The sequence below is a fragment of the Monodon monoceros genome, unplaced genomic scaffold (assembly GCF_005190385.1).
Source record: "Monodon monoceros isolate NGI ecotype Baffin Bay Population unplaced genomic scaffold, NGI_Narwhal_1 Super_Scaffold_5, whole genome shotgun sequence".
NCBI classification, from domain to species: domain Eukaryota; kingdom Metazoa; phylum Chordata; class Mammalia; order Artiodactyla; family Monodontidae; genus Monodon; species Monodon monoceros.
The window spans coordinates 17,754,094-17,766,694 of record NW_021703782.1 but is presented as its reverse complement, the minus strand read 5'-3'; the positions used below and the strand labels follow the sequence as shown (position 1 = coordinate 17,766,694).

Below are 12,601 nucleotides of genomic sequence, written 5' to 3'. Positions count from 1 at the left end.
GGCAACCACTAATCTACTCTCTAAGATTTGCCTACTGGTGGATATTTTATATCAATGGAATCATAGGATATATGTCTTTTGTGACTGGCATCTTTCATTTAGCATAACAATATAGTTTTAGACTATTTGGCCTCAATATTCTGCCTCTGAGGATAAAATGTAATCTTTGCATTCCTTGATGAGTTTGAGGACTGGGTATAATATTCGTGAGGCAGAAATTAGAAACTAGTTAGAGCAAGAGGACTTTCCACAACCACTTGCCATTTTGCCAATGTTAAAATACCAGATTGTGCAAGTTCAAGCTGCAGAACAACGTGTGTTCATGGGTCCTTAGATTGACATGGTCCAGGAGAATTTGGGGGGTGGGGGGATAAACCAAAAACAAAACAAAAAACACTGCAAGTTACAAACAGGATCCATCAAAGGAGGAGTGGGTTTCAGTGTTGACCAAATGTAGTTTAACAACTTAACTTCCTTTCCTTGGAAAACTGGTGATTCCAGATTATTTCACATAAACCTGTGTTTGGTGCTTGTGCTGGGCACCCAGCAGAGCCAGACCCCTTAGGAAAAGCAAATAGGCCTCATAGAGAAAGTAAAATTTCATTTCTGCCCTTTCCCCCTCTTCTTGCTGGCAGGGTTGATCCTCATTACAATTTGCTCAAATATTTGGAAGTGAATTTAGGACCCTCCCCCCAGCTTATGATTTTATAGCCAATAGGTGATGAGGTTTATTTGCATATTTCCAATCACATAAGCAGCCGTGGAGTGGAAACAGTGTCGGACTCAATTTCTCCTCCTCTTCCTCCTCCTTCTCCGAGGAAACCTGCCACTTCTAGCTGTCCTGCCTCCTCTTTAAAGGGTGACTTGCCCTGCGCCAGACCGCTGCTCCAGCCTGCTCCCGCTTCAGACTCGGCCGGTCCATCCGTCTGTCCCCGCTCCAGCCGGGTGCCCTGTAACTCCCACAGAGGGACGCGCCCCGAGATGGAGAGCAAAGCCCTGCTTCTGGTGGCTCTGAGCGTGTGGCTTCAGAGTCTGACCGTCTCCCGCGGAGGGGTGGCCACCGCCGACAGTAAGTTTTGCGCGCAGACTCCCCTCCACTTGCAGAATCTGCTCAGCGGCCACTTGCACACGTTCTGAAGATGGGAAGGAGGAAGTAGGAAGGGGTTGCGATGCGCGCCGGGGACTCTCCTAGCCCGAGCGCTTGCCCCAGAAAGGGTCACCGGGGTGGGATCTGGAAGGGCCACGGAGGGAATTTTTCCTCCGATCTCTCTGGGGCGGCTCCCACTTCTCCTTTCTCTCTTTCCCGCGTTCCCGCGCTGTCCCCTCCACTCTGGCTGAGGCTGAGTTCCCGTCCGCCTGGGCTCAGCAGGGAAGGGAGCGGGGGGAGAGTGTGAGGGGCGGGACCAGGGGGGCGGGAGGAAGGGCTCAGATGGCGGTGACCTGCAGCAACCTTTTCGCTCGGGGGGGGGGGGGGCCTGGAATGAAAGGCAAGGGAGCCAAGGTGACCCTGGCTTGGCCTTGGCCGCGGCTCAGTCCCCGTCATTGAGAGCGCGGTTAGAAAGTGGCCCCTTCTCCTGGAGAAGCTGGCCCGTGGCCGCGGGTCGTGGGGGGAGGTGCTGGCCGCCACTTAGGAGTACAGGACATTCTTGCTCTGCACGTGGAGGTGGGAGGAGAGGACGCGGGACGCGGAGTCCTGGGGACGCAGCGTCCTGCAAGAGTTGGGGCGCCGGGGAAGCTGTTTAACTTCGACTCTTGTACGCTCGGCTTTTCTTAGCGGCCAGCAAACCTAGCGAAGGGTTGACCCTCCTGAAAAACGTGGCAGAGCGACCAGCAGTCTGTGGCCGCCGACTTGGGGGTTGCCAGGTTTGCACTTGGCTACCCTTACCGTCCTGCGAGCTGAGCTCGGCTCCGGGCGCCCTGCCCCGCGGTGCGGTCGCGAGCACTTGGGGTTTCTTGGGCGCCGCCGGGAGGCCACTGGCTGAACCCCAGTTACCTCTCACCAGGGTTGAGGCTTCGAGGCCGGATGTGCATTTCTTTATTGCCGGGAAGGTGAGCGCCCAGCCCGAGACCTGCCACAGTAGAGGCAGCCTGTGTAACTTGAACCTTGGTTCAGTTAACACACAGCAGCAACTGAAAAGGCAACTGAAGCAAGTCATGCAAGGAGGCAACATTTTCTTTTCTCTTCCTTGGTGGACTTGCAGTTAAGGCGGTGTCCTTTGGTCGTGCTTTCAGGCGGCGCGGTCTGCAGCGGTTCACGTTATAGTCGAGTTTGTCTCTGACTTTGGTTGCTGCTAAACACTTGTTTTATTTCAGCACGAAGTTGTTCAATTAGAAAGTCTTAAACACCTTATGAAGTAGCATGTGCCGCTGGATAGTGTTTTACACGGTCCAAGAAAAAGGTTGGAACAAACTCCAAATTCTTATATCAGAAAGTACACTACAGAGTAATGTTACTTAGACTAAAAAACACACACAAATAAGTGTCATCCACAGATTGAGTTTTTTCTAGACTCCCTGAGAGATTCAGGACCCTAAATTCCTGGGCTGGTCAGTGGTCACCTCTCTGGGTTTTGCTTCCTCAATTCTAAAATGAGGAGTTTGGACCAGACTCAAAATTCTCTTAGACCCCTCCAGATGTAGAGAACAAACTTATGGATACCAAGGGGGGAAGGGGGGATGGGATGAATTGGGAGATTGGGATTGACATATATACACTACTATGTATAAAATAGATAACCGATGAGAACCTACTGTATAGCACAAGGAAGTCTGCTCAATGCTCTGTGGTGACCTAGATGGAAGAGAAATCTAAAAAAGGGGGTATATGTATACGTATAACTGATTGACTTTGCTGTACAGCAGAAACTAACACAACAGTGTAAAGCAATTATACTCAAATAAAAAATTCTAAAAAGAGTTCTCTTAGACCCCTCTAATTCTTTACTCTTTGATGTAAATGGATACAAGTGATTAATGAATTAAATTGGATTTTAATCAACACATGCTTTTCATGGCTGTAAATGCTTTGTAAGGGAGGAATCATTTTGAAGTGGACTTGAAATTAATCCTTCTCATCCTTCCCTCCCACTCTCACTCTACTGCCCCACTCCCCTGCTTCCCCTTTATATTGTGGCTCTCCCAACACAGCAAATTTCTGCCCCCTTTATCCTCCAAATGAATTTAGGTAGGAATGTAAGAAATTCAGAGTAGAAAGGTACAAGTGTGAGGGAATGGCAAGCAGCACCCCCTCTGGGCTCTGACTTTACTTATTCATTCTCGATTTCTAGGAAAAATATGAGGTTACAGGCACTGCCCTGAGCTCTTTGCTCTTGGAGGCACCACAGCCTCTGCGTGGCCCCATTAGGAAATTTGAAGAGCTCAGTAGCTGCAGTTCTATTTGACTGGCCATAGTGAATTTCTAGGCTAACATCTGAATTAAACATGTTGGGTGATGACAGCAAAGTAGCAGGTACCACCTGCAAGGGGAGCAGAGCACAAGAGAGTGATTGATTAATAGCTGTATGGAAAGGTGGGAGTCAGGCACTGGGGAAAACTGACAATGGGAAATTTTCACTTTCTTTCAGGCAGTGTATTTTTAGCTCAGCCCTCTGTTTTTGCTTTATTCTGGGAAGAGAAATTGGGCTGCACATTTTACGGCCACTATTTTAGCAAACACTTTTTTTCTATAAAAATGAAAAGTAAACCAGCTTGTTAGGTAAGTCAGGCACATTGTTTACATTGGAATATCTGAAAACCTCAATTAATTCAGTCAGATAACAGCACTGATTACCCCTCCACCCCACCCCCATTGTTTTATTTTTCACTTGTTTTTTGGCATTCTACAGAAGCTGTCAATAACTGTGACCATCAGCCTCAGAGAGGAGGTGAATTACTGATGAAGTTCTTTAGGAGTGTGTGTTTTTGTGTGTGAGAGAGAGAGGAAAGAAAAAGAGAGAAAGGAAGTAGAAACTTATAAGAGGATTGCATTATAATTGAGCTCTTGTATCTCATGTTTTCATATAAATGTTAATCTTATTTATCTGATAACTGTGAACTGCCTTTAGAGTCTCTTTCCTGGGATGCTCAGTGTTCCTCCTATAATGTACCCTCTATAAATGTACCTTTAAAGTGCTTTGACTTCTCAGCCTAATTTCATTCCTGTGAGTTATTATCCATATTAAGATAACTCCTTGTCTTTGTTTATACACATAGATTTTTAGCTATCTATTTAGGAATTTAGGGATAAAGATAATATAGTCAAGAAATGCATTAACTTGTAACTTTCCTGGTGCCCCAAAATCTCTCCCCTTAGGGTTTGATAAGAACAGGTCTGATGGTGTGATGTTATTGATATGATAAACCAAATTCAGAATAGGGGCCCTTATAAACGATTAAACCTATGCACCTCTCCCCTGACACACACTATTCTAAGGTGGCTTTAATTTCTAAGGGGATCTGGTGAAAGGTCCTTCTCCCCTTAAAGGGCTAAGGGCAGAGTCACTAATATCATTTCCATGTATGAAAAACAATAATTTTTTTAGCAACAGTTGAGCCAAATCAGTTCATCTGCCAGCCAGGAGCAATCCCAGTGTATATATTAGGTCAACTAAACATACTCATAATGATCCATAATGAATTGATGACCCATAAATCAGGGTCCATCCTTCTCCCTAACTCTTCCTGGCCTAAGTCAGTTGTGTGAGGGCTGGTGGATGTTTGGAAAGCACACTCATCTTTAGAATGCCAAGACATCCTTGAGGGGTTGGAAACACCAGTAGTGTGGAAATACCTGTCAGAACGCCAAAGAGAGGGAAAGACTGACTAAACACCAGTAACATTTATGATTTCATATAAAGAACAAACATAGAATTGAAAACATCACGTGGCATATAGAGTGGTATTATTTTCTTGTCAAAGACTTCATTATGTTTTCTGTAACTTAAAATGAAAAAAAAAAAAATTCCATGAAAAGTGAAACAAAAGTTTCCAAATACAAATTTGCTTGAGAATATATGAATTTCCTATCATTTTTCTTTACAAGTGATGTACCCAACAGGAAAGGTTGGTTGTGGGAAACTGGAATCCTGCCTTAATAATTTCAAAGAATATTCTTAGTCATTTCAAAACCACCAGCAACACCAGAGCCACCGTGTTGCACAATTCTAGGAAAAAATAGAATAAAAGTGACTGGTATCCTCTGGAGTTATGCAAGGCAATAATCTTAAATATCAGTTTGGCAAATAGGTAGTGGGCAAGATCTGTCTGCCAGACTGTTCAGAGTATTTCTGCTTTAAAAAGCTTGCTGATCGAACATGTTAAAATAAGACTGTTATGAGAGGAAACATGAGTTATTTGATAAAGAGCAAATATATAGTGGGTAAAGTTAATTTAGTTTTCAATTTTCTAAAGCACTTTCTAACAGTAAAAGAACTTCTTGGGCAGAATCTGAAAGTGGAATCAGATTAAAAATCTATAATTTTTTTCGACCATGAGATAAATTATTAGGCCACCAGAGTGCTTTCTGGTTAGGAAGGAAAAGGAAGACCCACATCTTCAAATGAGTTGAGAGGCAGAGAATATTCTTGATTAATGAATGGATTTCAAGTGAAATTTTACTATATGGAAATGAAAAAAAAGCTTTAAATATCAATAGTCTATCACAGTCTTGTATTTGAATAAATCTTCTTAGAATGTTTAGGTGCTAGAGGTGTGTGTGTTTGTGTGTGTGTGTGTGTGTGTGTGTGTGAGAGAGAGAGAGAGAGAGAGAGAGAGAGAGATCAACTTGTTGCATATAATGAATCACTTGCAAGCAACCACACTATTGTTTAAGGAATTTTGGGAAATAATTAAAAAGGAGAATGCTGGTCAGTCCTCAGAAAGTTAAATGATAAGTTTGATTCAAATGCCTGTACTTTCACTGTACTATATCATTCTTATTTTAATTTTTGGTCTGACTTTTGCAAGGTTATTTGAAATTATGGATTTTCAACTTTTGTGAAAAGGAAGAAGGTTTAGATTAAGAAATTAGAAGTATTTCTAAGCAACCTTAGGTATTTATCTTTTGAAACTTTTAAATAGCCAAATCTAAAATGTATAAGTTACTACCTTCTTGTAGTGAATGGATAGGTTTTTTGACTTCTTTTTTTACTTGACCAGAAATTAGATAACTTCTTAATATAACTTCCCTTTGATGTGCTTGCTTTATAAAAGAGTTTGATTTTATTTGCAATACAATTTACTTAAAGTGTTCACTGTGATATTATATGTACTACCTACAAATACCCTGTGAACATTTATCAACATTCAGAAGTATTGTCCAGAGAGTCAAAAAATAGGCCAAAGTTCTCTTTCTCTCCTGACTCACTTTGGGATTAACCATGAAGAACCAAAGTGGATTCTTTCCAAAACCACCTTTGCTACAGTACTTTAGGCAAGGACTTTGTGTGGAAGACTGTAGAGACAAAATTGAGAAAAGAAATGGGGGAAGAATTAACCATAACTCACACATAGTACAGATATTTCTGAACAACCCGCTAAAGGATTTTTAAAAACATTTTAAAGTGATGCATCTTGCCATGCTGGTGGGAATGATTCCATATAAAAACTTCCCCATGTTTCCAACTTTTCTTCTTTCTAAAATTAAAAAAAATAATGCTAGTGAAAAGGAAACAACCTTCCTTCAAACAAACCTTATTGTATCATATTTTGCAGGAAGACAATCTTTTGATGTAATCAGAGATTTAAAGAGGGTGAAATCATACATGAAGTAAGTGGAACTACACAACACAAGTGCCCTGAGCCAGTGTTCTCTAGAAGAACTACAACCAAGAGACCTGGGTTCTGGTCCCTACTCTCTCTCCCACTATTGGCAGCATAACCTCAGCTAACTCTCTTAAATTCATATTTTGAGAGAAGATTAATTAAGGAATTCCCAAATAGAAGTTGTCTTACTTGAAACTGTATACACCATACACACACACCCCTTGACTGAAAAAGAGCTGAAGAAAAGGATGGAAGACACAGGAGAGGTCAATATTACTTAACTCAGTTATTTTAAGGCTGTCTCTGTCAACTTTGAGCACCGCTGGAGGATCAGTCATTCTCTTTCAATCCACATTCAGTTTTTTTTTTTTTTAACTTTAGAAACAAAAATAGCATTGGTGATGTTTTGCTTGTGAATCTAAAACATATCAGTCCAGCAAGTAAAACAACCGTCTAATTAACCTCTTATCCAATTTTTCCTTTTCAGGAATTACAGGAGGAAAAGATTTTATAGACATCGAAAGTAAATTTGCTCTCAGGACCCCCGAAGACACAGCTGAGGACACTTGCCACCTCATTCCTGGCGTGACAGAATCTGTGGCTAACTGTCAATTTAACCACAGCAGCAAAACCTTTATGGTGCTCCACGGCTGGACGGTAAGAAAGGCTCCTTAGGAAGGAGCTGAGTGGCATGAACCAAGCATTCTGATTGTCTTGCCCCAGTTGTTGGGAGCCCAGTGATGGGAACACAGTGATGGCTTTGCTTTAAACTTGAGTAGAGACAATTCTGGCTCGGGGTGGGGACTGAGGAATCTAAAGCCAAAGGTTCATGGGTACTTCCTCTGGACAGTGCCAGCCTTCATTTTACCACGGTACCTAGCTGTGACCTTGAAGCAGCCATTCCCCTGGGCCTTTGCTTAAGTACAGAGAAGAATATAGGTTACCATTTAGAGGAGACAATGGAAAACTGGCATGATCCTGATTCATCCAGCACTTCGCCAAAGTCCTTTCCTAAGGAAGATAACCTGTAAGGGGGAGGAGAGAGCTGGAGTGGAGGGAGGAGGTGCTGGTTCTGGTTCTGCTTTGCCCTTCTCCAGCTCTGTGATGTGGATCCAGATACCTCTCATCCCTGGGCCTCAGTTTACTAATCTGTAAAACAATGAGATTAGACTAGACGTCCCTCCACTTTCAACATTCTCCAGTTGTAAACTTTTGGGAGCTTTACTTGAGATGAAAGAGGGCTAGCCAGGGAACTGTCAGCGACATGATAAGAATATGAATAAATATGCTAATTAGTCACTTTATATGGTATAGTTCTTACTTAACTACTTTAGCTTGTTTTCAATATTTTCATTCCTTAGTGAGCAGATTTTACTGTTTATTAAAAAGGACTTATATAAAATTGATGGTTAAAGAGATAATATCTTTCCATTGTGTCAGAGCTTGTGAATAAGGTAATAGACACTAAATTCTAATGAGATGAATTAGCTAATGATTGATACTTCCAGTCCTGATTTCTTTTCCTACATAAGTGCCTTTGTTATTGACAGTGTAGGACAATTGCTATAACTTTTATAGAGATGAAGGCAACTAGTAACAGAATTCACAGGGATGTTTATTTTAATAAAATACATCTATTTACTAGAGGTAACACAGTAAATTACATATCTTATGATAAAATTACATATTCAAATTCCTAACATAGATCTTTTTATATTTTAAGAGGTTTAAATAGGAAAACATAACCTTTGATGATTTTAGAGACATTTTAGTTGTATATGGTCTTGGCTGTTAATACTTTTCAAAAAAGTTTAAGCTTAATAAACATTTATATGACAGAAATAAATTGAATATCTCAGGCATCTCAATCTTATCCCTGAGAGAATTTTATAATTTAAGAATATTTGAAAAACATTTCCTTCTCACATTAAGATGACACGACTCACCTAGTATCAGTAGATAGCACCAATTTCTATCATTAGCCCTACTGCCCAATAAGCCCACTTATATTCTTCACATCATATGTCCTGACTTTTTTGAGTGCCTGGGCTCAGAGGCTGGGCCACTGGCTGTGGGACTGAGTTGCATCGTACAGAGCTGGTCGGTATGTGCTATAACTCATCCAGCCGTGCTGGATAACTGATCTCAGCCATTTCAGTAAACTCCCTGGCTGGTTCAGTGGGACCACCTGGGGCAGGTGGCAAGGAGAGCTTCAAGTTCAGCTGTATGCCTAAGAATCAAAGCCTTTAAAAATTGGTACTGATTTAAGGAAGCACAGAAGAAAAAATTAGGAAATAATACCTTTTCAGAATTGAAGAAGTTGGGTCCTTGTTTTCCACCCCTTTGTTGGGGTTACTTATAGCAGTGTCTTATGTTAAATTAAAAAAAGAAAGAATTAGATTGGTTATTAGGCAGTTACTAAAAGTATCATTCACTGTAGGAGTATGTTGGGCTCCTTGCCCTTTGACAGATTACCTAATTTAGAAACACTGATAGTACAGAAAAACTTAAAACAGGGTCTGAGAGCAAATGAGATTTTCCTGCCGTGTCTGAGGTAAGCTGCTCAGCGACTCAAGGGCGTAGGACTAGGGGAAGTGAGGAGGTTTGTTCTGCAGCTTTGACGAACCTGAAAGAATGCTTAGCATGCAGTGTGCACAGGACACCTGCCAGAAGGCAGTCAGACACAGCTGTCCTGGAGCTTGGCCACCTGCTTGTGTTTAAGTCCAGGGTTCTCATTGTGGTGTTGGATATCCTCACCCCTGGCTGAGAGGAGTGATTAACGTTGCATTCTGAAGAAATGACATCATCCTCTCTCAAAAGGCAGCTGCAAAGGGTGGCCAGCCTTCAACCTCTAAGAAGGAGAAAGGGAGGCAGGACCGATTCCTTAGGGTTTTTTTTGCTGGGTGGGCATTCCAGCTGGTTCCTCCAAAGACCCAGGCTGTACCCAGGCTTGAAGCAGCCTCACTGAGACATGTTCAAAGAAGACTTAAACATGTTCCTAATGGGCTCACATCACCTATGTGCTTTTTCTTTTTTGTTTTCTCCTCATGCTGGAAATAGATTATAGAACTGGCATTTTATCACTGCAAGTAGATTGGGAACCAAAATGGTCACAAGAAGAAATTTTGGAGGTGGAGAGTAACTTCCGGATCATCTGATTCTGACCGCTTTGTTTTATAGGTAGCCTAGTAAGGTTAATACAGTGCCTGTGTTCATAGAAGTAATCAGTGGAAGAGCTGGGATTGGAACCAAGATCTCCTGAGTCCCAGGCTTGCTTTTTCCTTCCACAGAGCACAACAATTTGGTTAAAAATTGTGCAGTTAGTGTCAGGAGTGAAGAGAGAGCTCATGTTTTAATGTTTTAGCCTAGAAAATAGACTAAACAAAATGGAAGCATAGATTTAAAAGAACCCACCATCTAAGATCAAAGTTTTAAATGAAGTCCCTTGGTTTGGGAATTCAAGAGTCTTATTTTTGTCTATTGGCATTACTCTAAGAAGAATATAGGTTTTACAAGCTTCCCCTTAAAAGCTGCCTTAAACATGGATTTCAGAATCTTTTCCTGTTGAGTACATAGTTGAGTAACTTTTACTGTGGCTACAGTATGATCTGCTCTCAGGTAATATTAGGAGTGGATAGATTTGTGGATTTAAAGTAGGTTGTTGCTGTGTACAGGCTCCTGGCAGGAAGGCATGGAATTTTATCACCTGCAGTTGTTTAATGTGTTTCGATTATTTTAAAGTAAGCATCTTTGCAAAGATGTCCAATGTCTCTTCTTTGATAGCATAAGTCTTTTGACTTTGAATTTGGGGGCTTTTATCAACAAGAAGCAAAGAATTACAGTTGGCAGTCTGCTTATCTCCAAAACAGGACCAATCTAATAATTTGGGAAATGCAATTATTAAGCCTCATTAATTTGCACTGTGATAATCAAGAATTTGAGAGAATTGTGAAAAAGTCTGAACTGAAACTAATAATTTTCTTATGTATTAAGAGATTGCTAAACAAAGTTACCTTCTGTTGGAATAGATTAGTATGTTTAAAACTATTTTTTTCATTATCACATCAAATGTTGTACGTAAATGACCCTTTATAAGAATAAAGGGCATTCACATCTCCCAATTAACTTATTAGCCTAATTGAAATTATTTAAACTAAATTTCTTTTTTTTTTAAACTAAATTTCTTTTAAAATCGTCTGTAATTCTGCTGCAAATTTTTAACTTATTCAGATTGATCTTTCCTTTTAATACTATAAATTATTGAAGTTTTACTGAACTTATAAAATATGCTTTTAAAATTGAAACCTCAGTCTGCCATTCCTGAGCTCAACAAAGTCCTTCTTTGGGGTACACAAATTTGCCTCAGAAGGGTCAGGCAGAAGACTGAATACTCTTGTGGTTTGAGTTTTGTGTCTGAGCCAATGGGCTTCCCGTGGGTTTGTTTCTTTTTTCCATTTAATGTAGGTGTATTGGGCTGACATATCTATAACAAGTTGTAGGTGGATATTTTAAGAATGCTGGTATCATCCTCTTCAGGTGACAGGAATGTATGAGAGTTGGGTGCCAAAACTCGTGGCTGCCCTGTACAAGAGGGAACCGGACTCCAACGTTATCGTGGTGGACTGGCTGTCACGGGCCCAGCAGCATTATCCTGTGTCTGCGGGGTACACCAAACTGGTGGGACAGGATGTGGCCAAGTTTATCAACTGGATGGCGGTAAGACTGGGGGAAGGAGCCTTGTATGTCCAAAACAGATCTCTTGGCTACAGCTGAATTAATGACTGGTTGTTGCTCTTTTTCACTTAGATATAGATATTTTCTGGGTCAACTCATATCTTTAGAATAAGCCTGGACATTATTTTCTGACTAAAAGCATCATTATGATAAGAATGATAAAGCTATAAAGCCCATAAGGCGTAGTCCTGCCCTGCCCTGTCCTTTGATATTTTCATGGTGAATGGATTTGCTGAGACCAAGAACTAAGTGGGCAGGAGGGACAAAAGCTTGTTATTTCAGGGCAGAGGGAAGATGTCATGTTCAGCCAAATCCTTCCCTCCCAGTTGGCTGGCACATGGAAATTTTATCCAGGGTTTGACCTGTTAGAATATCAATCTCTTTGACAAAAATATTAATAGTACTTATTCCTTAGTGTGGATTAAGGATCCAGATTTTTGTTGAGGGTTAAGGGAGTGATGGAGATGAACTAGGGAAAAATGGCAGGAAAAGTCTGTAGGATATGAGGTGCTGAGAGCCAGGAGTTTTACTCCCTCTGACTCTCTGAGGCCATTCTCTGAAAATTACCTTTGGAAAGTATCTCGGGGTTGAAAGGAAGCTAATACTCTCACAGGACCAAATTATTTAAGTCAGATGCTTGGAGGTAAAAAATAAGCTGTTTATTGGCTGCTCATTAAAAGATAAAAGTTCTTTTCTTGACTCTTTGGCTAACCAGGAGAGTGAATTTGGACAAATCAGATCACCTTCCTGGACCTCAGACTTCTCATCTGTTGAATGAGGAGACTGGACTCAACGTGTCTGTGGTCCTTTCCCCTGTAATATTTTCTGATTTTAAGTCATTGCTTGGCTAACCTTAAAGAATAAAGTGATGCAGGGTATTTAGAGTAGAGGATAATGAGTTAAATATATATTTGTATATGTATGTATCTATTCAATATATATACAAATATCTATATATAAATATACACATATACATATATTTTCAGATGTATGGAAATTCATGTTTCCATACCTTTCTATTTCAGATGTATGGGAAAACTTTCTAATTTAAATATGTTTTTAAGGAAAGAGAAAATCTCAATACTATAGTATATGTTCCTCTCAT

The 12,601-nt window shown here is 40.9% G+C and overlaps 1 protein-coding gene across 1 annotated transcript in view; it reads left to right on the top strand.

The window, feature by feature from the left end:
- The first annotated feature begins 621 nt into the window (after window positions 1–621).
- LPL (lipoprotein lipase) overlaps window positions 622–12,601 on the top strand; it is a 29,767-nt gene continuing 17,787 nt past the window's right edge. Inside the window, exons 1-3 of the mRNA XM_029203732.1 lie at window positions 622–1,069; window positions 7,250–7,419; window positions 11,299–11,478. Coding sequence (XP_029059565.1) covers window positions 982–1,069; window positions 7,250–7,419; window positions 11,299–11,478 — 438 coding nt within the window. The 5' untranslated portion in view covers window positions 622–981. The remainder of the gene's footprint in view (window positions 1,070–7,249; window positions 7,420–11,298; window positions 11,479–12,601) is intronic.